The 26,507-nt window shown below is 41.8% G+C and overlaps 2 protein-coding genes across 2 annotated transcripts in view; both read right to left on the bottom strand.

Annotated features, from left to right (window-relative positions):
* RCL1 (RNA terminal phosphate cyclase like 1) overlaps positions 1 to 26,507 on the bottom strand; it is a 65,232-nt gene that overhangs the window by 28,715 nt on the left and 10,010 nt on the right. Inside the window, exons 2-4 of the mRNA XM_070431598.1 lie at positions 11,815 to 11,886; positions 8,367 to 8,542; positions 2,597 to 2,671 (exon numbers count right to left, since the gene is read on the bottom strand). Coding sequence (XP_070287699.1) covers positions 2,597 to 2,671; positions 8,367 to 8,542; positions 11,815 to 11,886 — 323 coding nt within the window. The remainder of the gene's footprint in view (positions 1 to 2,596; positions 2,672 to 8,366; positions 8,543 to 11,814; positions 11,887 to 26,507) is intronic.
* LOC139020534 (dnaJ homolog subfamily A member 1-like) lies at positions 18,287 to 19,831 on the bottom strand. Its single transcript, XM_070430164.1, is given in 2 exon segments — positions 18,287 to 19,071; positions 19,303 to 19,831. Coding segments are annotated over 2 exon segments (1,185 nt in total). The 5' UTR covers positions 19,718 to 19,831; the 3' UTR covers positions 18,287 to 18,301.

Raw genomic sequence — 26,507 nt, 5'->3', positions numbered from 1 at the left:
GTTCCTCAATGTCAGCCTCATCCACTCGCAGGGTAAAATTGTTTGCCATCTCAACCACAGCCCTGTTGATTTTTACAACGTCCTTAGCCTTGGAAAATCCTTTGAAATCAGGGACAAACTAATTGTCTTCTTCCAGATGCCATTCATATACTTCTGTTTTTTTAAAATATATTTTTATTGAATTCAGAGAGGAAGGGAGAGAGAGAGAGTGAGATAGAAACATCAATGATGAGAGAGAATCATTGATCGGCTGCCTTCTGCACGCCCCCCACTAGGGATCGAGCCAGCAACCCAGGCACATGCCCTTGACCAGAATTGAACCTGTGACCCCTCAGTCTGCAGGCCAACCCTTTATCCACTGAGCCAAACCAGCTAGGGCTCATATATTTCTTGGTGACATCACCCCAAACCCAAGCAAGGTTCCTGATGCAGTCATGGATACTGTAATCCCAGAATTGTACCAATGTTTTTTCAGTATCTTCCTCAGCTGCATCAATAGCTTAGGCAAAGGTCCTCCTCAGATAGAAGGTCTTAAAGCTACTATAACTTCTTGATCAATTGATTTGATAAAAGAGGTGGTGTTTGGGCGAAGAAACACAACTTTGATATTGGGATAAAGATCACCAATAAGCCCTAATCGGTTTGGCTCAGTGGATAGAGCGTCAGCCAGCGGACTGAAAGGTCCCAGGTTCGATTCTGGTCAAGTGCACATACCTTGGTTGCAGGCACATTCCCAGTAGGAGGTGTGCAGGAGGCAGCTGATCGATGTTTCTCTCTCATCAATGTTTCTAACTCTCTATTCCTCTACCTTCCTCTCTGTAAAAAATCAATAAAAATATATTTAAAAAAAAAAGATCACCAATAAAAGGAGGATGTCCAGGAGCATTGTCAACAATAAGCAAAATCTTAAAACATATATAATTCTCCAAATAGTACTTTTCCATTTTGCTGACAGTAATTCAAAAGGGCATCTTGGAAGAGCAGCTGGATCCATGACTTCTCACCAAACCTGTAGGATATTGGCAGTGTGTGCTTACTGATATGCTTAAAGGCCTTTGGGTTGTCCCTGGCCAGCTAACAAAGGGCTTCGGTTTGTAGCCAGAAACAATGCCTCCGAGCAAAACATTACCCTGTTCTGAAAGCCTTGAGACTTGGCATTGACCTGGCCTTCCTATGGATGAAAGTCTTTTCAGGCATCTATTTCCAAAATAGGGAGGTTTCATCCATATTCAAAGTTTGCTCTGACAAGTAATTTTCCTCCACACCAGCTTATCTAGTGCAGCAGTCACCAACCGGTCGTCCGCGGGCCACTGGCGGTCCGTGAGGTCCGAAAGGTTGGCAACCGCTCATCTAGAGTATTCCAAAATTCTTCAACTCTCTTCACATCAGCACTCACAGACTCACCACTCACTTTCACATTACGTAATGAATAACCATGCTTGAATCCTTTAAACCACTCAGAGCTAGCAGTATAGTCAACATCATGATCGAGTTCAGCCTCTTCTTTCAGCATCCCAAACTTTTTGTTTTGGCTGTGATTGTCATGTCATAGTGCTGAGAGGGATACACTTCTGTGTCTGGTCTTCAATCCAGGTCATTAGAAGTTTCTCCATGTCTGATATAGACCCTTCTCGAATTCGTGTTAGTCTTGTTGCTTTTAATGAAGTAGACCCTTTAATAGCTTTCATTACTTTGTTTTGTTCCTCAAGATCATAGCTATGGTGGAATAGGACATGCCTGACTGGTGAGCAATAACCATCACTGGTTTTCTACCTTTGTAGTCTCTAATCATTTTTTAATTTTGTTTCCAGGTCAATCTCTCAACATGGCCTCTTACTGAGAATGCTAACAGTGGATTTTGTATGCTTTTGTTTTGTAAACAAAACAACATGAGATTCATACATAATTGTATGTTATACTTTTATTTTTTTTAAATATATTTTTATTGATTTCAGAGAGGAAGGGAAAGGGAGAGAGAGATATAAACCTCAATGATAAGAGAGGATCATTGATTGGCTGCCTCCTGCACGCCCTCTACTGGGGATTGAGCCCACAACCCAGGCATATGCCCTTGATCGAAATCAAAGGCCAACGCTCTATCCACTGAGCCAAATCGGCTCGGGCTGTATGTGTTATACTTTTATACGACTGGCAGAGAAGTGGGTTTGTACACACTAGCCTCATCATAAAAATATGAGCAACATGTTGCACTATGATGTTAAGATATAAACTATTATCTAGATGATCTACATTAGAGAGGCATTATGGCTAGAATCCTAACTCTACTACTTATTAGCTGAGTGACACAAATGGAGTTTTTATGAATAGTAAAGTATTAATACTTGTAAAATGTTTACAACAATGCCCACCACAAAGAAAGTACAATATAACTGTTGGCTATTATTGTCATTACTAAAGGGTCCCTTTCAACTCAAAGTTTGTCACATTTGCATGTCCTGTGGGTCTTCTCATAAATGCTGACTTCAAATATCACTCACACACACACACACACACACACACACGTCATACAGCTCTTCCAATGAGTTGGTAAGGAAATGTTTTACACAGATATATACAGACAACAATTTATTCTTACCTTTAGCTCAAGTGATTCACCATCAATTCCAAACTGTTTCAAAACAGGGAGGGCCGTTGCCTTAAGAACATCAACCTGTAGAATTATTTCAGAATAAAATAAAAAGTTTCATTAAACCTTGAGCAGATGGGAAGAAGAAACAGCCCATGAACCAAGTGGAGACCTAGCAACCAGGTAGATGATGTGTAGTCTGGTAAAGAAAGAGGATGCTGGCCCTAGCTGGTTTGGCTCAGTGGATTGAGCATCGGCCTGCGGACTAAAGGGTCCTGGGTTTGATTCCAGTCAAGGGCATATGCCCGGGTTGTGGGCTCGATTCCCTAGTAAGGGGCGTGCAGAAGGCAACCAATCAATGATTCTCTCTCAACATTGATGTTTCTAACTCTCTCTCCCTCTCCCTTCATCTCTGAAATCAATAAAAAAAAAAAAAGTATTTAAAAAAAAGAAAAAGAAAGAGGATGCTGACTTACAACTGAGGGCATGGGACCACTCTGCTCCCGAGTAAAACAGATTTTATAAGCCACTAGCTCCTCTGAGCCCTTTTCCTCATTTATGACATGGAGACTTACACCTACCTTACAAGTCATCATCATGACCATCACATGCAAAAAGCATGAGAACCTGCCGGGCTCATATAGAACAAACTTGGACCTCTGCTCATTCTTTTATGTATTTACACTACGAAAAAAATATCAGATTTTTTATTAATCTTTAAAGCTTGTGGCACACCAAAGCCAAAGCAAACCAAAAAAGTAGTCAACAGCTACTTAAGAATCTTGCTGATGCCCACCGCACAGGCAGTGAAAGGGTAGGTGGTGGTTCTAAAGAAAGTGAGGGCAGTGGAGGAATGATTGCCTCAAACTACTGAAGCAGCACAAACCCACAACTGCACAGTTAATGGCAAGGCTGTGTCAAGTATGACTATTATCTCCTCCCTATTCAGAACTCATAGGAGGCCTGGGGTCCTTTCCTGTTCACGTATAGATTCCTCGGAGTATGAGGATGACATTCAAAGCGCGTTGATCTAACAAGTCAGTGAATGCTGACTCAACTGCAACATGGGAAAGAAAGTCCACTCCCTTCCTTGCTCCCAATGGGCAAAGGGCCGTTCCTCGGCACTTGGGAGCTGACCTTATCAGGAGCAGTGAGGGCAGGCAGCGCAAGCAGAGGGTGTAGGGGAAAGTGCTGGTCCTGCTTCAGGCTCTCCCTCGAGTGAGCTGCATGGTCTCAGACAACTGTCTAATTTCCTTGTCTCTAAGGCAAGGGTGTCAGCCTGTCTTCAAGGTGCTACCCATTCCAACATGCTAAGACTCAACACAATGATACTACGAATAAGTCTTTATAGCAGAGACTAGGCCCCACCTATACATTCTGCTATCAGAAAATTAACCTGAGGTAGAAATGACCTATAAAGCCCAAGATCATGTAGAGAATGGATGAGGGGGTAAGGAAGAAGTTACTAAAAAAACTCACTGAAAATTAGCTCATTTCAACCAAAATATTAAAGTTAAATACACCCAAATACTTAAGATATACATCTGGGATGGCCAGCACCAAGGAGAATTCAGCCTAGGCTAGTACTAAGGGCAGCTGGGGAGAAGGCCAAGCCAGATTTCTGGAAAAACCAGGGGGTACAAGGTTGTGGGTTACTCTGCCCAAATAACCCCCTGGAACTAGGCAGCCACCAGCCGTCCTGGGGACAGAAAAGGCAAGAAAGCAGAACAGCCCTTCTGGTTCATCCTCCCTGTACCTGGAGTCATACGGGATGAAGTCAGATTTACTCTGAGGGTCAGCCAGAAGCCTGAGTATAACTCCAGGTGTGGTCCTGTCTCCTAAATCACTCTCCATCTGATGCAAAAGGCAGGCAACTCGTGTGGTGGGACGAGGGCTGGAAGAGCACATGTAGGCTTGAGTCTCACTCTGCCTCTTACGAGCTGTGAAACCTGCACACTCCCCACCTCCCCAGGGCCTTGGCTTCCTGCTGTGCATGAGGGGCTCTGGACTGGACATGTTCCAGTCTCCCCCGGCTCTGCACCATAGTTTCAGTAGAGTGGGGGTGGGCAGCACATTCTACTTAAGGAAAACTGAACAGTCACTCAGTGGTTAGGAAGAGAAAGTGGTTAGGAAGAAAAGTCTGACCCAAGTGGCACCTCAGGGTAAAGGCGTCAGTCAGTCTGACAAGTTCACTCAATCAATCAACAGGTAGAAATGTCATCAGATACAATGCCAACTAGAAGGGAAGAAACTGCTCTCAGTTACCTTGTCTGAAACAGTGGCAGGAACACCCATCTCACAGGGTTTGTACCAGAATTAAATAAATATGGCTACATTTACTAGAACTGTGCCCAACACACAGCAGACTTTATTGTACTTCATTCCCCTTCCAGAACAGTAATGAAAAAGAATGGAATCTTCACTCACCATCTGACCAGGATGCTCGCATCAATAATTCCTATTGGGGGTTCTGGTGCCAAATCACTGACCGTCAAAGGAGACATCCTGGAACTTTGCTTCTCCCCAAAATGTCTCCCCATTTTCTAACCTTTTGCCTCTGAAGGGAAAAAATGATCCTACCAATTTATAGGGGGTTCATCCTACCACTTCTGCTTTTGATGCTCATCCCCTCTGGACATCTGCAGGAGTTACCCTTAGTAAGGCCCCCAACCCCTTTAATTCTTTCCTTCTCCACTGCAGCGTCTCCTCAGCCTACAAGCAAGCTCAAATCTCACATTTAAAAAACTATTTCCAAACTCAGCTCTTCAGGAATCATCCTACCTTACCTTCTGAATCTCCTTCCCATGGTGCTCTTTCCTATTCATTCCTCACCCTGTGACCGTCCTTTCATATCAATGTCACTGCTCTCTCAAAGGTCAATAAAACTTCTCATTGCTGAGTCTCTCTACCCAATCCTCAATCAGCTCCTGGCTTCTCAAAACTCAACTCCTGCTTGGTTTCTCCAAACACTTCTACCTCCACTCACTGTCTGCAGCTCCTCTTCCCCTACTGACACCTCACACATCCACTTCCTCTTCTATTCTCGGTCCCTGGGACCATGAGGCAAAACCTCTAATGCTCAACACAGGCCAGAAAGGGAATGTAAATGAATGATGAGATCAGCTAAGACCTCCAGCTAAACGGAGAGCTCATGCCTTTTCCAAAGAGGGCAGCTACTACTCAGCTCAATGGGAGGCTGTCGGGGAAGAACTGCCGTCATTGCTGCCACATCAACCTATTACAATGTAAAATCTGGGTTCCAAACATGAACATTCAATTCAGATACACACACCACCACGCTGTGCAGGCCAAAGGAAAAACACTGGTAGGATTAACTCAGACAGAAAGCTGCCGGTGTTCAACCTCACTCAGCACTGGTCAATCGCAGTCTCCTAGGATTTAACTATCTGTAGGTAAGATACTGATGACCTATCACTGAAACTCCAGACAGTAATGTCCACTGCCAACTGGACAAGTAGATATCCTCCCAACATACCAAAAGCAAGCACATCACACAACTACCAACCACAATTTTCCTCTTCGCTGTGTTCAATTCCTTCTGATCACTATCCTTCAAGATAACCAGGACAGAAATGGTGAAGTTATTTGATGAACACTTCCTCCTATCCCATCTCTAATTAACTGTCAAATCACGAAGTCTCCCCTCCACACTGTCCTTCATATCAGTTCCTTCCTATCTACTTCCATCTCTAATATGTTCAAACTAATTGACAAACGCCCAATTCATACTCCTCTCAGCCTCCACAGCGCTCTTCCTAAAAACCACGCTGATTCTGTGGTTTCCCTTCCTCTAGAAAACCCTCCCTAGCCCTCAACACTTTGCTTGTACCTCTATCAGAGCCCAGAGGTACTCAGCCTTGTGGCCTCCCCTCTGTCTGTTCACAGCTGTCCACCCCATGAGAACAAGTTCCCTAAGGGCAGAACGCATTATATTCATCCTGGTGTAGACAGCAAATGCGGACATGAACTGACAGGGAAGCCACATGCTGAAGAGAAAGCTCAAAATGAAGAAGCCACTCTTTATCCAAGAAGGCTGAAGAAGTTACTCTTTATCCAAGATTAGGTATATTCGTTTTATCCTGGATTGGAGCCAAGTACTATCCAAGGTCATTTTAGTCCTGCAGGGAGCAAAAGCAGTCCTGTAGCATATGAAAACAGATTCCTTTTATATGTTCTGTACAAAAGAGTTAAGTACTATTTCTGGGGAATTCATCGACTAACCTTTGTCTGTTAATATATAAAACTTTTTAAAATATTGCCAGTGATAACAGCTTTTAAGATCATTAGTAGTTATAGAAAGAATACAAAACTGGGACACAGTGCCAAAGTCTCCTGTACACTCAGGGCCTTTCCCATTACTCAAGGCACTTTCCCCACCCTCCACCTAGAAGTGTGGAGGGCTCCCCTTGGGAACTCTTTCAATTGAAGGGCCCATTTCCCAGAATCTTCCAGAAAAATATAAGAAAAAAAGCAATCCCTTGAAATTAGTTTAAAATTCTAGACAGTTTATTCAGCATTCCTTTACAGCTAAGAATTTCAGATCATGCACTGTACTAAGATTCTAGGAAAAGCGTTTATGTACCCAAATCCCAAGAATTGGGAAATAAGTCTTTTACTGCCTAAGAACACATTAACCAGGTTTATACTCTAAAAGTGTATAGGTGAATACCAGCAGTCTCCACTGTGCAGCTCACTGAACCACCTAACTGGTCTTCCCTGATTAGAGAAGCTAGATACTTCATATTCTGCCTTAGAAGCCACCCCTTCATTGGTCTTCAGATTGAAAAAGAATATTTTCAATTACACTTTACATTCAGCATTATTTTGTATTAGTTTCAGGTGTACAGTATATACTTTACAAGGTGTTCCCCCTGATATTTCCAGTATGCAACTGGCACCATACATAATTATTATAATATTATTGACCCTTCATCAGTCTTGGTTCCATGTCTGTAAAGGTGAAGATAAGAGTCCTCAGTCAGGACTTGGCATAGTGGCCATAGGCATTAAGATACCTTCTCTGGACAGCAGAGCATCTAAAGGTGAGGATTCTTCTCTCCCTATGAGAGGTCTAAGGCAGGTCTGGAAAGAACTACTGTAATCTCTCTCTCTCTCTCTCTCTCTCTCTCTCTCTCTCTCTCTCTCTCCCATCCTGGACTGACACTTGCGGTGGCCACAATGAAAATTCCACCTGTATATTAAACTATCTTACCCATACACGCAGGAAAATTATCCTACTTAAGAAGGTTGCTGTGCCCTTAAACTATCAAAGCTCACATATACAGTCCCTGTCCCTATGCCCTCTTCCTAAATCTGCAAACTCTTCTCAGAAGAAGAATGTCCTCAAGTTTAAATAAGTCAAGACTGTGCTGCAACAATGCCAAGGAAATATTTTCTGTCTAAAAGTGTGGTCTGCTGCTTTCCAGCCTCAGCTATCACATGACCTTGTGAAAGTTTCACTCCCACACACTTCAGCCAGAGCCATATTTCATGTCAACTGTGGTGAGATTTCCAGCATCTGTTCTGAAGGTTCTTTGACACGACAATGAAAGGCACCTTGATGAATGGTAACAATCGTTACTGAATTTGACTGATTATGAATCTTGGTTCATCTGCGTCCTGCAGTGATTAATCTCTAAATCTCAAGGTAAATAACAAAACAAATACACTCAACAATAAACCTGTGCTTTATCAGGAACTTGTTTATCAAAAGTTGGGTTGTGACAAGAGACAAAACAAGTGTGGCCTCACTACTCACCGAGGGGTCAACCTGGTCATTGGTCACTCCTCGAAGAACTATCCTTAATGGGTGCTTCATAAATGGAGCCAGGCAAAGAAGACTTTCCAGGTAATAGCCAATGCCACGAAGAACACTGCAGTCATGCTCCACGGATCCACCATACAGGAGGCCAGGCTGGTAATATAAGGTCGTCCCTTACATAAAAGGAAAGAGAGCCACATTCAGCAGGGAAAAAAAAACAACGCTCGGTGTCACAAAATCAACACAGGCAGTGAGTCCCAAGGGGAAAGTCTGACATGGGCATCGAAGGGAGTTCAAAATGCCATTCCTAAGAGCCCACACTTCAGTCCAAAAGCTGACTCATTACTGTCAAGCCCTTGTAATAATAATAAACTGTGAGTGTAATTTAATAAACAGTAACAAATTAAGCCCCTCCCTAAGCCATCTGAATTGCCAAAGTCATGGCAAGGCAGAGAGAAAAAAATCCGAACAGGTATCTTAAGTCTGCCAACAGCATTCTCAGACATTGCTGAACAAGGGTGTTTACAAACAATGCTCTGAAACCATCACACCAGCAATCAGCTTCTTCTAGGCCCTTGAAATGAGATTTCCTATGTACCACACTCACCAAACAAGATGCCTACAAAATCAAGTACTTTATGGCAATTCCATTAATAGTAGCTATTATAAAAGTAAACAAATGAAAATATCTAAATTGACTTACTAGTTTTGTTAGAAACTCTTTATTATCTTTATTCACTTTTTCACATATTCGTATCATTCAAAAAGTTTCTTACCAGATTAACGTTATAGAGGAAAAACAAAATAAAATACTCTAGATCAGTGGTTCTCAACCTTCCTAATCCCGAGACCCTTTAATACAGTTCCTCATGTTGTGGTGACCCCTAACCATAAAATTATTTTCATTGCTACTTTATAATTGTAATTTTCCTACTGTTATGAATCGTAATGTAAATATCTGATATGCAGGATGTATTTTCTTTGTTACAAATTGAACATAATTAAAGCATAGTGGTTAATCACAAAAACAATATGTAATTATATATGTGTTTTCCGATGGTCTTGGGTGACCCCTGTGAAAGGGTCGTTCGACCCACCAAAGGGGTCACGACCCACAGGTTGGCGACCCACAGGTTGAGAACCGATGCTCTAGATGATCTGGGAGTATAAGTGGGTGAACAAGGTCTTTTTGTTGCTCAAATGTTTTGCAATGTCTTCTGGCACAATTTATCAATAAGCAAATTTAGCAACAGAGGAAGTAGATATGTTCAGTCACTCCAAAGGCAAGCAGCTCTTGTGAATTTCATAGAATAAATTTAGGTCTTACTTTATTAAAAACCAAAATCCCAACAATCAGAATCGATCAAAATCAGAATCATATTCCTCCCACACTTCTCAAAGGGAAAGATTCTACATCAGTTATTCTAAACACTATTCATGAGTCACAAAACTAATCCTCTAGTACAGCGGTTCCTAACCTGTGGGTCGAGACCCCTTTGGTGGGTCGAACGACCCTTTCACAGGGGTCGCCTAAGACCATCGGAAAACACATATATAATTACATATTGTTTTTGTGATTAATCACTATGCTATAATTATGTTCAATTTGTAACAATGAAATTGGGGGTCACCACAACATGAGGAACTGTATTAAAGGGTCGCGGCATTAGGAAGGTTGAGAGCCACTGCTCTAGTACAAAAAGCCATTAAAAAAAAAAAAGCTATATAACCATTAAACGCTGCAAATCTGTTTATGCCTGCAAATTAACCAAATGAGAAATTGACCAGGTCATCAAAATGAAGTATTCTACCCTGGGGTGGCGGTGGGTATGGGAGAGTGATACAAGGGTAGCAGGATCATGTAAATATCTACTTCCCAACCTAAGCTGTAGAAGTGACTAGAAAATAATATAATTACCTGCCCTCTGAATCACCAATATAAACTGCTGAAAAAATCTCCAGGAATTTCAAAGTAAACAAGCCAAGGAAGACTAAAGAGAACCATAGCTTGCAAAGGGCATCTGAAGCCACATACCTAAAACCTGTTCTCTGCAACGAATTTCCTTGTGGTGCCAGGCCACTTACTAAGCCAAGCTTGTCTTCTTTTTTAAAAGAAACAACATGTGGGCCCTGGCTGGTGTGGCTCACTTGGCTGGAGCGTTGCCCGGTACACCAAAGGGCTGAGGGTTTGATTTCCAGTCAGGGCACATACCTGGGTTACAGGTTCGATCCTGGTTGGGGTGTGTAGGAGAGGCAAGGAATAGACGTTTCTCTCTTTCTCCCTTCCTCTCTCTAAAATCAATAAACATATCCTCAGGTGAGGGTTAGAAAGAAAAGAGTCAACAAGTTCAGAGTTTCCTCTGTTGCACATGTACAGAAAAGTACATAATTCGTTCATGGAACCTGGCAAAGATGTTTGCTTCCTATACAATGTATATACGAGTAAACGTTTCTAATAGCAAACAAACAAAAAGTACCTAGAAAAAACTGAATGAAATAAATGATCATGCATCCATACAATGGAATACTATATGAGGCCTACTGAAATAATTGAGATTAACCTGTGACATCTGTGCTAGTGAAGAAAAAAAGCTGGCTGTAGAACATATCAAGAGCACAACCCTGTTGATGGCCTAAGACAGCTATTTTCAACTGTCCTCATCTCACCAATTATTAAAATTCTACGGCACACCAAAAGACATATTAAAATTTTTTGCTGACCTGAAAAAAAAAAATTAGGTATAACTCTGACTCATTCACACTAGACAGATATTGCGTTGGCTATTATCATATTTTTTTTATCTGACCATCTAAGGGAAAAGAGGTCAGTGCCCCTGACAAAATAGTCAGGTACTGCATCTTTTTAAAAATTATTGCAGCACACTGGTTGAAAATCGTTCGTCTAAGATACAGAGGTACCCTTATAAGCAAATGCATATAGAGGAAGGAGACAAGGGCATCGCCCCCCTCCCCAGCATGGCTGCACCTGGGGAGGGAATGGAACGGAAACAGCTGAAGGGGCTTTCCCAGTTTTTGCATATACTTATTTAAACTAATCTTAAAAGCAAAATAAAAAAATAAAATTCAGCACATACAACTACCTCCTAGAGTTTGTGGTAAGATTTTGTTGTGATAATATAAGTAAACGAACTTTGAAAAGTTGTAAGTTAATAAGTGGTAGGTATAAAATATTTTACTGTTAAAAAAGAGAAGGTGCTTGTTTGTTGATCTGAAATTTTCAGTCTTCTAACTTCCCTAAAATCAAGTGTATGCCCCTTAAATTGGCAGAATTCACACATATCTCCCAACAATTGTATCACAGACAGGAAACTGGATGTTTCCATCTGAATATAAAATGTATACCATCAAATGGAGTGAGAAACAGAAGAATGATTAAGTAGTGCATATGTAGATGCTCTCCCGAACAGGAAGAAAAGGAGCTTACCTGTTTGGTTTATTTCAATTCGAGAACCATTTGTTATTTTGTCCAAAAGCCTTATGAAGCTGGCTTCAAAATCTGTGGGAAAAAGAGAAAACTAATAGACTCATGTTAAGTCACCCTTTCCAGGCAGCACTGCCCATTCAGGTTCTGCCATGGAGGGTAGGCTACTTGGGTTTTTCTCAGGACCTGAGAGGGATCACTGGTGGAGGACCTGAGCAGTTGAAAAGCACTGACTAGCAAATATATGGTTAACAGAACTATTAGAAACAGTTCAGCTTTCATATTCCACAAAAAAAAAAAAATAGAAACTCTACCAGCAATCTAATGGGGATACTAATTTTAGAAGCACAACAACCATAAGATCTGTTCTTCTGACCTCACAGGAGCACATGCCTAATAAGGGAGAAGAGCAGTAAAGAGGGAAGTTTTACAGTCAAATTCTTACTTCTTACAGAGCACCTAAGAGGACAGACTAAATCAATGTTTCTATCTCTCCCATTCAACACTGCCCCTTCTCCCTTCCTCTACATCTTACTGATCTAGAGCTATCTAGCCAGTTCAGTTTTTAATTTCATTATAAAGGTGCCTGATGTACAGTATTACTGCCACCTTTTTTTTATGCAAGAGAAAAAACTGGAAGGGAAAACACTAAATGTTAATAAATGGGTTTCTCTTCATATTAGGACTTTATATAGATTTAATTTTCTTATTTAAATTTTAACATTCAAATTGGCTTCGATTCCTTTTAAGAACAGACTGTTATCTAAAACATAAAGCTGGTCATTCTTTAGAAAAGGGGGGTAAAAGGGCAGGAAATTATTTTAAATGTGAAATATGGAAGGAGATAGAGTGAAAACTCAGAATATGTCCTCTAGTCTTCCCCTGAGTTGATCTTACACACAGACACACACACACAGACACACACACAGACACACACACACTCTAGCTACAACCTCCCACCCATGAACAAGGATAGCAGTCCAACTCTTCTGCACTGAAGGCACTGTAACTGCCTGACACCTTCATGCAGCTCCCACTCCTATAAAGAACTAACAGAATTTGTGAGCACACATTCCAGCAGTCACCTGACCTGATCCCAAAGGGTCAGCAAATCAACTAAACAATTCCCATCCACTTGTTCTGCTACTTAACACTGCCCCATAACTCCTGTCCTAGTAGATTCTGCAATCTGTACAAAGACCACTGGGCTCAAGTCAGAGAAACTCCAATTTGTCCTGAAACAAGTAATAATGGCAAAAAACAGTGGGTGTGTATTAATGCTTACCTTATAGCCATACATTCTTCCATTTAATCCTCAAAACCCCAAGGCAGGAAGTGTCATTCCCATTTTATAGAAGGCTTAAGCTCTAGAACTGTGATGGCGAACCTATGACACGCGAACTCTTTTTTTTGGTTGATTTTTCTTTGTTAAATGGCATTTAAATATATAAAATAAATATCAAAAATATAAGTCTTTGTTTTACTGTGGTTGCAAATATCAAAAAATTTCTATATGTGACACGGCACCAGAGTTAAGTTAGGGTTTTTCAAAATGCTGACATGCCGAGCTCAAAAGGTTCGCCATCACTGCTCTAGAATGCCTACTAGATGAGCCCAAGTCCATCCTTCTCCAAAGTCCAGGCTCTTAAGCACACCATGACTATAGTTTGCCTCAGTTTATTTTTAAAACCATATATATATATATATATATATATATATATATATATATTCACACACACACACACACACACACATATATATTTCAGAGAGGAAGGGAGAGGGGGAGAGAGAAATATCCATGATGAAAGCAAATCATGGATCGGCTGCCTCCTGCACGCGCCCTACTGGGGATAGAACCCGCAACCCAAGCATGTGCCCTGAGTGGGAATCGAACTGTGACTTCCTGGTTCATAGGTTGACAATCAACCACTAAGCCACGCCAGCCAGGGCTGCCTAACTCAGTTTAATCCCTTGGAGCCAACCTCTTCCCTCTAGAAAATTGTGGCACCTTTTCAACTGCAAGCCGTGACCTACTAAAGAATCCTGCAGACAATTTAATGGGTCCCCAATCACCACTTATTTTTAATGAAATTAGGACAGAATAAATGGTATCAGAATAACTGTACATAGTGAAATTTTAGCACATATACATATATTCATATGTATATTAGGTGGTGATGTAAGTAGCATCACAAATTTTTAAAGTAACTCAACTACCAAAGTTAACTAAAAATTATTTCTATGGTCTTCTTATATAAAATAATTTTGTGTGTTTTTTTTAAATCAGGCATGATCTACATACCGTAATACCATTTCTACTTATGTTTATAGAAAATCCAAAATAGTTGACACAAAAAAGAAAAAACATCAATTTGCTTAAGCGTCCAAGGTCCCTAAATGGGAAAGAGGAACACGGACCCTATATAATAAAAGGGTAATATGCAAATAGACCAAATGGCAGAACAACCAAACAGCCAATCAAAGTGTAACATGCTAATGATATGCAAAGGCTGCTCAACTGCTCGCTATGATGTGCACTGACCACCAGGGGGGTCCCTCAGCCTGGCCTGCGCCCTCTCACAATCTGGGACCCCTCGGAGGACGCAGGAGACTGGTTTCAACCCAATCCCACAGACCACTCCCCTTGGAAGGGTGCCAGGCGCCAGGCGCCGGGCTCATGCCTGGGGAGCGCTGCTGTGACAGTGCAAGCCTCTCCCGACTGGGACTAATTGGGCGCGAGCCTGCGGCAGGCACAGTGGGTCCAGGATTAGCAGGAGCGGCAGGTAGGAGCTGCAGGCGGCGTTGGACTGCGGGTTTAAGCCTGATCCCTGCAGGCCACCCAGAGGGACCCCACCCATGCACGAATTCGTGCACTAGGTGTCTAGTCTCTATATATAAAAGGCTAATATGCTAAGTGTCCTTCCCATTGTCCGGCCGGTTGCTATGACGCACACTGACCACCAGGGGGCAGATGCTCACTGCAGGAGCTGCCATGTCACGCAGAGAAATGGCACTGCGGACCTGGTGCTGATAAAGCAACGCTAGGCTTCCTCCAAGTGGGACAGAGACCCTGCCACCACCAAATTGCAACCGATGCTGCAGAGACCCCATGGTGCAAAATGCAGGCCGCAGCCCATCCCAGCCTGCAAACGGTGGCTGTGGGTGCCAGGTATAGACATCATGTTTTTGTTGACATTCTGGAGCCGAAATTGACAACAGAGTATGTCTGAAAACCAGCTATTGCCACAACGCATCTCTGAAGCCGAAAGAAGCCTGCGTCGTCAACAGAATGTATCTGAAGACCAACTATTGGCACAACATACCTCTGAGGCTGAAAGAAAGTGACATCATCAAAAGAGTATTTCTGAACAACAATTATTGGCACAACATACCTCTGAAGCTGAAAGAAAGTGACATCGTCGACAGAATATGTCTGAAGAACAGTCATCGACAAGTACTACCAATACTGGTAGGAACTGCCTTCACAGCGAAAATGAGGCAAATGAGGATGCAGTTATCGAACACAGTTGTGGTAGAATGACTGTTACATGTCCATTATGCCTATCCCTAAATTTCTCCGATGAAAAACCATCTGATGGAAAATTTACTCCATGTTGTAGCAAAGGCAAAGTTTGTTCAAATGATACAAATTTTCCAGAATACCTGGCATATTTTTAAAAATTAATGATAAACGAAGATTCTGACAGTAAAAATTTCATGGAAAATATTTGTTGTTATTGTTTTTTATTAATCAATTTATATATTACTTTCATGTACATTTTACTAAATTTCTTTCATCTCTGACACTTCTATTATAAAGGACGAATAGCAATATTAAAATATTTCTTCTAATTAATTTCCTTTCAATGTGCATGAATTCACTAGTTTATGAATAAAGCCTAAATTAAACTCCAAAGCTTTTACAGATTTGGAAAGAAAAAATAAGAGCAGAACTTTAGGGCTCTTAAGAATGAACACACAGTTAAAAATGTCCAGCAGAGGAACATGAGTAGAAACAGAATGGGCATATAAGGAGACCTCCAGGCAGGACTATGCCCTGGTCACAGCAAGTAAGTGCTTAGGAAGCAGCACTTCAAAGAAACAAACACAGAGCTAGTTCTGGAATCCTAGCAACAGTGAAGATATAGCTCCATCACCTGGTACAAAAAAGATCTCAAATTCACCTAAAAATAGTAAGGCTGAAGTTCCCCAAACTTCACTAAGACAAGATGTGTAGAATCCTTGCCTCTTCACTTCCCACACACCCTCTATGGCTCTTCCTCTTCAGGGCTGCTCCTGGGGTACAAAATTTCAGATATCTAAAAACATTAGGGGAGAGTTCCAAAAATAAGCACAATTTTACTACATTGCTTAAGAATACATAGGTTGCCCTAACCGGTTTGGCTCAGTGGATAGAGTGTCGGCCTGCGGACTGAAGGGTCCCAGGTTTGATTCCGGTCAAGGGCATGTACCTTGGTTGCGGGCACATCCCCAGAAGGGGGTGTGCAGGAGGCAGCTGATCGATGTTTCTCTCTCATCGACGTTTCTAACTCTCTATCCCTCTCCCTTCCTCTCTGTAAAAAAATCAATGAAATATATTTATAAATAAATAAATAAATAAAAATACATAAGCTGGCCAAGTAGCTCAGTTGGCTACAGCATCCTCCAATAAACCAAGATTGTGTATTTTGATCCTTAGGGCACATATAAGAATCAACCAGTGAATGCATAAATAAGTGGAACAACAAATGGATATTTCTCTTTCTCTCAAATCAATAAATATTTTAAAAATTTTAAATACAGCCCTAACTGGTTTCGCTCAGCGGATAGAGCATTGGCCTGCAGACTCAAAGGTCCTGGGTTCGATTTTGGTCAAGGGCACATGCCCAGGTTGCGACTTGATCCCCAGTAGGGGGCGTGCAAGGAGGCAGCCAATCAATGATTCTCTCTCATCATTGACATTTCTACCTCTCTCTCCCTCTCCTTTTCTCTCTGAAATAAATAAAAATACATTTTAAAAATTTAAATACATAAAATTTAAATGAAAGGTACAAGTAAAGGTACTGTAAGACAATTTAAATAGGCAACGAAAATTGCTCTCATTAAATAGTCTATAAAAGCCCTGGAAGGGTGCCTCAATTGGAGCATCATCCCATACACCAAAAGGCTGCAGGTTTGATTCCGGTCAGGGCACATACCTAGGTTGTGGGTTTGATCCCCAATCGAGGTGTGTATGGGAAGCAATTGATCAATGTTTCTCTCTCATATCACTGTTTCTCTCTCTTAGAAAGATGAAAAACATATCCTCAGCCCTAGCTGGTTTGGCTCAGTGGCTAGAGCGTCGGCCTGCGGACCAAAGGGTCCTGGGTTTGATTCTGGTCAAGAGCATGGTTGCAGGATCCTCCCCGGCCGGGGCCCTAGTTGGGGCTCAAGCAGGAGGCAACCAATCAATGTGTTTCTCTCACATTGATGTTTCTCTCTGTCTTTCCCTCTCTCTCTTCCACTCTCCTTAAAAAACTCAATGGAAAAAATACCCTCACGTGAGGATTAACCAAAAACAAGCAAACAAACAAAACCATATCCTCAGATGAGAATTTTTTTTTAAGTCTATAAAAGATCTTTATAATACTATGGAGCCTTTAAAAATATTTTTAAGTAATTATTTAATTACATGAGGAAATGTTCATATTATACTAAGAAAAAAATTAAAAAGTAATATATAAAATATTATTTTAATTTGTTTAGAGAACTAAAAGATGAGAAAGCAAACTATGTATAACATGTGAAATTAGCAGTCATTATTTCCCTCTGAATTTAAAAAGGTAGAAATTATAAACACATACCTAATTCTCAGAACAAATTAAAAGATGTTCAACCCTCTGGAAATAACGTACGTGTAAAATATGTGCATATTTTATATATAATATGTAATAATACATAATGAAAAAGAATAATAAAATATATTTTAACTTAAAGAAATATATAACATCTTTCTTGAATTATGACCAGGCCAAGAAAAAAGTGCAGAAAATAATAAAATAGCTTAAACAAAAATATCAATTTTATCAAAATATATGGGAATCTACCAAAGAAAAATTTACCACTCTAAATACCTTAGTAATGAAAAGAAAAGCAAGAGCAAATGAACTGAGATTTTAGAAATGTAGAATTACAAGACAAAAAGAAAATAAAAATAATAATCTCAAAAGGAGAGATATAAAAAAAGGAGAAACAAAATGGAAAATACAGTAGAAAAAATTAAGCTAATTCATTGAGAAAATACAACACAATTCAATAGCCCCATTCATTTTTTTTGAGCTCTTATATTTGAGTTTATTCTTCATTTAACTTCTAAAACACTACTATAGTTGAATATTAAAACAAAAACAATAGCAAGTAGTGAGCATATTATGGTTACAGTCCTTCACTCACTCACTACTGTATATAAAATGCCAGCAGTGAGTGTTATTCACTGGCCCCATTAAGGGGTCTAACACTGAACACCACCCCTAGGATGATCTTCATCATCCTCATATGCTTCTCCATTGTAATGGCGCCGTCTTTCTTGATTTGGATCGAAGTCCACCAGTTCTACCTGGTCCATTTCATCAGTCTCTTCTACTTCCTTCCTTTCAGGTAGGAGTTTTTCCAGCAAAGAGAGTTTATCAGGAGAGAGAAAGCCATTCTCAGGAAAGTTTACCTTAAATTCGATGATTAGGCGACCCTTTTCATATGGTCTACGATAAATTGGCATGCCTTCATTTAATACACACTTGATATCTCCATGCTTGACAATCTGACCTGGATGAGAGGTGATGACTATGGTTCGGTTGTCAAGAGTAGCTATTGGCTTTTGGAAGCCACACAAAGCTTCAACCAGCTGTATGTCCATACACATGAAAAGGTCTTCTCCTCGTCCAGTGAAAACAGCATGGTCCTTCCGATCTAAAACAATGATAATATCTCCTGGCTCCAGTCCTGGTTCCTGGTCTCCTTCACCATGGAATGTTATCTTCTGGCCCTCTTTCATGTCTTTAACAATATGAACTTCTAGAATCTTCTTCTCTCGAACTATCTTCCTTCCGTTGCAGCTTTTATATCTATCTTTAGGACTGATCCTTTCCCCATGGCCCTGGCATTCCATGCACACAGACTGAATTTGCTGAACCATTCCAGGACCTATCTGAAGAATTCTTATTTGCATTCCAGTACCTCAGCAATTGGGACAGCACTCTACTGCTCCTTTCTTACCACCTCGGCCTTCACATTTGTTTTTGGTTTTTGTAAAATATATTTTATTGATTTTTTACAAAGGGGAAGGGAGAGGGATTGAGAGTTAGAAACATTGATGAGAGAGGAACATCTATCAGCTGCCTCCTGCGCACTCCCTACTGGGGATGTGCCCACAACCCTTGACCGGAATCGAACCTGGGACCCTTGAGTCCGCAGGCTGATGCTCTATCCACCAAGCCAAACCGGTTAGGGCTCGGCCTTCACATTTGTTACAAATCACATTCTTTTGTAGAGCTAGTTTTCTCGTTGCACCATTATATAAGTCTTCTAAGGTTACAGAGAGCTGATGCACAACGTTTTTACCTCTCCTTTCTCTCTGCATCCTTCCTCTTCCTCCAAAAAACATATCAAAGATGTCCATGGGGGAACCAAAACCACCACCTGCTCCACCTTCCTTAATTGCTTGTTCTCCTCCTTTGTCATATAATTCCCTTTTCTTTGCATCAGAGAGCACTTCGTAAGCTTGAGAAATCTGTTTAAACTTCTATCCTTCATTTGGATTCTTATCAGGGTGGTACTTCAAGGCCAGCTTCCTATAAGCCTTTTTCAGTTCTTCTTGGGTGGCATTGGGTTTGACCCCCAAAACATTATAGTATGTGGTTTCTTTCACCATTTTTGACAGCCGGTGAGCAGGCCGAGGCAGGTGTGGAGGAGCTGGAAAGAGCGCGTTGCTGCACGCAGCTCAGGCAGCCGCTGCTCCTTCACCTCTCACCGAGCTTTCTGGAAAGTTCCCCCCCATTCATTTAAAAAAAAAAAAAGTGAATTAATAAAATCAGAAATAAAAATAACATAATCAATAAAAAAGATTACAAACCTTTGTGGTAAGTTATTCTCTATTATTTTCAGACTAGAGGCCCAGTGCATGACATTCGTACACTGGGGGGACAGGGTGGGGGGTGTCCCTCAGCCCAGCCTGCGGACATCCCCCAAGGGGTGCCTAGCACTGCCGCGGAGGCGAGAGAGGCTCCCTCCACCACCGCTGCGCTCACTAGCCGTGAGCCTGGCTTCTGGCTGAGCGGTGCGCCCCCTATGGGGGCACAAAGACCACCATGGGGCAGCTCCTGTGTTGAACGTCTGGCCCCTGGTGGTCAGTGCAAGTCATAGCAACCAGTTGTTCTGCTGTTCGGTCGATTTGCATACTGGGGTTTTATTAATAGGATACATTTGAAATTAATTAGATAGCTATGTAAAACTATGACAAATCAAAATAGATAAACAAAAAAGATAAGCCCAAAACAAAAGGAATGAGAAAACATATTACGTAATAAACAGAAAAGAGCACTGGTAAAGTTACTGGAAAATTTTTCCAACATTCAAAAGGAAACTCTTATAGTACTCATTCCAAAGAAGAAAAAATGGGTAGAGAAGCCTTCAAATGTAGTATAGTTAAAAGCACCACACACAAAAAGTTCAATTACAAACTAACCTCATTTAATGAGAACTAATTAAAAACACCTAAATAAAATCTTAGAAATAGATCATAACACATTTTTTACTATCCACTATGCTTAAGAAGGGTGCATCCCAGGAATGGGCTGCAGATAAAGCACAAGGAAAACTACAACATAATTAAATACAAGATTAAATACATAAACGGGGGTAGAGGGGGTGGAGGAGGAGGAGATCAAGATTAGTTGCTATTGAAAAGGCATCTGTTAAAATTCAACATTTATTTTCCAATAAAATTGTTTATTCTTTAAAAGTATAAAGAATAAACGTATTTAATGTAACAGAGTTTACATACAAAAATAGAAGCCTTAAAAGTTCAAGGACAATGTATTTGTGGCCTCATGGGAAGTTAAGATTTCTTTAAAGAACATAAAGATTTATAAATTGGACTACATTAAAAGTAGTAACTATTTCTCATTAAAGGACACCATTAAGAGTATGATAAGACAAGTCACACTCTTAAATACTTTAACACAGAATACATAAATCGTATTTAAAAATGTAATATCACGATATAGCAAAGAAAATCAACAAATTCCTCTGCTACAACAGAGGAATCTCACAAGCACAATAAAGAAATAAAGAAGCCAGACACACACACACAAAATACACACTCAAATTATGGTTAATATTTTAAAAACCTAGTCTATTGTGTATAAAGTCCATTTACTGTTTGTGTTGATGGTGGGAAGAAATAGTGTGACTGGGAGCAAGCATGAGTTTTGGGTGGACTAGCCATGTTTTATTTCTTGACATGGGTATATCCACTTAGCAATAATTCATCAAGCTATACATTTATAGTTTGTGTATTTTATGTATAGTATCTACACTAATAAAAGAGAAAAATGGTAATTAGCGCACAACCGCTACCCTTCCCATTGGCTAATCAGCATATCCTTATGCAAATTAACTGTCAGCCAAGATGGCGGCCAGCAGCCAGGCAGCTGGAAGCGAACATGAGGCTTGCTTGCTCCCGTGACTGCGGACTCCAACGTTCCCGCCTGCCTTGCAGGCCTCTGAGCTGGCAGTTTGAAACTTTGTAACAAATATAGCTGGCTGGGATCTCAGAGCTGAAGTTATACATTGTTTCGATTATAGAACGGCAAACAAACCAGCAGCGAAAGCCTCAGAGCTAGAGCCAGAGCTAAAGCTGGCCCAGAAGAAAAAAGAAAAAAGAAAAAAAGGAGCGGTTGGGAGCTTCAGTCAAAACCGCCAGCCTGAAAGCAGCCCTCAGCCCCTCACCCAGACTGGCCAGGTGCCCCAGTGGGGACCCCCACCCTGAAGGGTGTGTGACCAGCTGCAAACAGCTATCATCCCCTCATCCAGGCTGGCCAGGCACCCCAGTGGGGACCCCCACCCTGATCCAGGACACCCTTCAGGGCAAACCAGCCGGCCCCCAGGCCTCTATCCTATATAGTAAAAGGGTAATATGCCGCCCAACACCGGGATCAGCAGAGCCGAGAGGTCTCCTGGCACCAGATCAGCATGACAGGGTGCAGCGCCCAAACCCCCTGATCGCCCTGCAGCTCTGTGTGTGACAGGGTGTGGCGTCCCAACCCCCTGATTGGCCCTGCTCTGTGTGTGACAGGGGGTGGCGCCCCAACCCCCCCCCTCCACGGGCCCTGCTCTGTCTGTGATGGGGTAGAGCCATAACCTCCCCATCGGCCCTGCCCTGAGTGTGACAGTGGTGGCGCCCCAACCCCCTGATCCGCCCTGCTCTGTGTGTGACAGGGGGCGGTGCCCTAACTCCCCTATCGGCCCTACTCTGTGCGTGACAGGGGAGCTCCCCAACCCCCTGATGGGCCCTGCTCTGTGCATGAGAGGGGGGAGCTCCCAAACCCCCTGATGGGCCCTGCTCTGTGCATGAGAGGGGGGAGCTCCCCAACCCCCTGATGGGCCCTGCTCTGTGCGTGACGGGGGGGGGGGGGGGGGGCAGTGCCCCAACCCCCTGATTGGCCCTGCTCTGTGCATCACAGGGGGTGGTGCCGCAACCTCCCCATTGACCCTGCCTTGAGTGTGATGGGGGCGGTGCCCCAACCCCCCAATCAGCCCTACCCTGAGCATGACTGAGGGTGGCATCACAACCTCCCAATCCGCCCTGCTCTGTGCATGACAGGGGGCGGCGCCCCAACTCCCCAATCAGCCCTGCTCTGAGCCTGACCAGGGGCTGCACCTAGGGATTGGGCCTGCCCTCTGCCACCCAGGAGCAGGCCTAAGCCAGCAGGTCGTTATCTCCCGAGGGGTCCCAGACTGCGAGAGGGCACAGGCTGGGCTGAGGGACCCCCTCTTCCCCCCCCGAGTGCACAAATTTTTGTGCACCGGGCCTCTAGTACTTTAATAAAAGATTATTTTAAAACTGAATTATCAAGTTCAAAGAAATAATACCTTTAAAAACACAAAAAAGCAAAGAAATCCAATCATCTATCCAATGTAACCTTGATAGAAATACCATTAAATATATCTTTTTAAAAATGTCAGAAGGTGCCCTAACCAGTTTGGCTCAGTGGATACAGCGTTGGCCTGTGGACTGAAGGGTCCCAGGTTCGATTCCAGTCAGGGGCATGTACCTTGGTTGCGGGCACATCCCCAATAGGAGGTGTGTAGGAGGCAGCTGATCAATGTTTCTCTCTCATCAATGTTTCTAACTCTCTATCCCTCTCCCTTCTCTCTGTAAAAAATCAATAAAATATATTTTTTTAAATGACAGAAGGTGTCAACACAAGGAAGAAATATCAGTTAAGGGGAAGGCCATCTTACCAATTAAGAAAGAGAATTTCACATACTTTGACTTGACCCCCACAGTCACAGATTTTGTTTTATTTTTTAAAGCAGTCTTTGACCCAGCAATTCTACATCTAGAACATTATCCTGCAGAAATGGAAGCATATTAGGATATATGTACAAAATAATTTTACTGCTGCTTTATTTATAACTAGAGGCCCGGTGCACAAAATTCATCCTGGTTGGGGGGGGGGGTGGGGTCCCCTCAGCCCAGCCTGCACCCTCTCTCCCAATCCGGGGCCGCTGGCTCCTAACCGCTCGCCTGCCTGCCTCATCGCCCCTAACCCCTCTGCCTGCCTGCCTGATGACCCTAACTGCTCGCCTGCCTGCCTGATCACCCCTAACCACTCTGCCTGCCTGCCTGATGACCTTAACCACTCGCCTGCCTGCCTGATGGCCCCTAACCACTTGCCTAACTGCCTTCCTGATCGTCCCTAACCACTTGCCTGCCTGCCTGATTGTCCCTAACTGCTCGCCTGCCTGCCCAATCACTCCTAACCGCCTCTACCTCGGCCCCCACCGCCGTGGCTTCATCCAGAAAAATGTCCAGAATGAAGCCTGGAAGATCGTTCGGCTGTCCAGTCTAATTAGCATATTACGCTTTTATTATTATAAATAACAAACACTGAAGATTACTTTTTTGTCCCATACCTTCAAATTTCCCTAGGTATTTTGCTTTGCTTATATAAAAACCTGTAAAACAAATAAACAAAGGGCAACTTAATTCTGATTTATGCTGTTTTTAATACCTTTCAAGTTTTCTATTTCATATCCAAACTCTTCAGTTCTATTCCTTTTCTTTACAAACACACCAGGAGATAAGCTCTCTCTAGCAGAAATTCACTAGAGCATTTCCTCAGAAAACTATTAGAGACAGAGAAAAAACAACATCCTAAATAATAAAAGGCTAATATGCAAATTGTCCCCTCGACTGGGAGTTCGACCAGGGGCGGGGCCAGCTGGCCAACCACCCGTGGCCCCACCCCAGCCAGCCCTGCCCCCATTTACCAACCCCCACCCCAATCAGGGCAGGCTGGCCGGACCCCACCCATGCACGAATTCGTGCACCAGGCCTCTAGTTATATAATAACAAAAGAGTCAATCCACCAATCTTAGATGTACCAAACAACAAAGCTGCAAGATACATAAAGCTAAAACTATTATAACTGAAAAGTGAAAGACTAATCTACAATTATAGTTGGAGACTTCAATATCCTTCTCTCACTAATCAATAAAAGAACTAAACCAGTAATTTTCAACCTTTTTAATCTCATGGCACACACATAAAAATTACTAAAATTCTGCAGCACACCAAAAACTATTTTATGTTTTTTGCCAATCTAATAACAACAAAAAGGTATAATATTGATTCATTCACACTAGACGGCTATTGTGTTGGCTGTTGTCATTTTTTATTTAACAATCTAAGGGAAAAGAGGTCAGTGCCCCTGACTAAATAGTCAGATATTACATGTTTTAAAAATTCTCATGGCACACCAGTGTGCCTGCCGCGGCACACCAGTTGAAAATCGCTGAACTAGACATTAAATCAGGAAGGGCAAAGAACTCAACAATGTCATCAACCAACAGGACCTAATCCATATTCATACAGCAGAATACACATTCTTTCCAAGTGCCCATAGAATATATACCCAGATAAACCATTATCTTGGGCCATTAAAAAAAAACCCACCTCAACAAATAGAAAACAGCTGAAATCATTCAGACCATGTTCTCTAACCATAATGGAATCAAACCCAAATCAGTAAGAGAAAGATAGAAAAATATACCCACACTTGGAAACTAAAAACACTTATAATTCATGGTTCAAAGAGGAAAGCCCAAAGGAAAGGGAAGAATCCACTGAAGTGAATGAAAATTAAAATATGACATCTCAAAAACTGTGGGACACAGCTAAAGCAGTGAGAGAGAAGTTTATTGCACTAAATATGTACATTGGAAAAGGGAAAGTTTCCAATAATCTAAGTCCTACCTTAAGAACTTAGAAAGAAAAGAGCAATAAAACCTAAAACAAAACAAAACCTCAGAGTAAGTGAAGGAAAGAAAATATTATAATAAAAGAGCAGAAATAAATGTAATTGAAAAAAATAAAGAAAAATCAAAGAAACAAAAAGCTGGCTCTTAAATTAACAAACTTCTAGCAACACTGGCAAAGAAAAAAAGGAGAAAACACAAATCATCAATACTAGGAATAAAACAGGGGATATCACCCATATTAACAAGGTAAAGAAGAAAAATTACATGATTGCATCAACTGGTGCAGAAGAAGCATTTGACAAAAAACAATATTCAATCACAATTTTTAAAAAACCTCTTCAAAAAATAGCAGTAGCCCTAGCCCAGTGATGGCGAACCTATGACACGCGTGTCAGAGGTGACACGTGAACTCATTTTTTTGGTTGATTTTTCTTTGTTAAATGGCATTTAAATATATAAAATAAATATCAAAAATATAAATCTTTGTTTTACTATGGTTGCAAATATAAAAACATTTCTCTATGTGACACGGCACCAGAGTTAAGTTAGGGTTTTTCAAAATGCTGACACACTGAGCTCAAAAGGTTCGCCATCACTGCCCTAAGCCTATTTGGCTCAGTGGATAGAGTGCTGGCCCTCAGACTGAAGGGTCCCAGGTTTGATTCCGGTCAAGGGCACATGCCTGGGGTGCAGGCTCGATGCCCCGCCCCGGTCCAGGCACATGTGGGAGGATCCTTGGCCCAGATCAGGGTGCATGCAGGAGGCAACTAATTGATGTGTCTCTCTCACATCGATGTTTCTCTCTATCTCTCCCCCTCCCTTCCACTCTCTCTAAAATCAAGGGAAAAAGATCCTCAAGTGATGATTAACAAAACAACTACAAAAATGGGAATAGAAATCTTCCTCAACTTGATAACGGCATCTAAAAAATATATACAGTTAACCTTATACTTAGTGGCAGAATACTGGACATTTCCCTCTAAGATCCTCGAGGATGTTTTTCCAAATGGTACTGGAGTAGTCAGACATTTTTAGCAAAAAAATGAACCTCTAAGTTTTAAACCTCATACAAAAAGTAACTTACAGGATCTAGGATGAGGCAAACAGTTCTTAGACTTGACTCCAAAAGCACAAGCAATAAAAGAAAATTTCAATAAATTCCATTCAATTAAAAT

Source organism: Myotis yumanensis, unplaced genomic scaffold (genome assembly GCF_028538775.1).
Source record: "Myotis yumanensis isolate MYYU_CA2020_CCGP unplaced genomic scaffold, mMyoYum1.0.hap1 SCAF_12, whole genome shotgun sequence".
Taxonomy (NCBI): domain Eukaryota; kingdom Metazoa; phylum Chordata; class Mammalia; order Chiroptera; family Vespertilionidae; genus Myotis; species Myotis yumanensis.
Note: the sequence above shows the minus strand (reverse complement) of the source record. Positions and strands in the feature narration are given on the sequence as shown.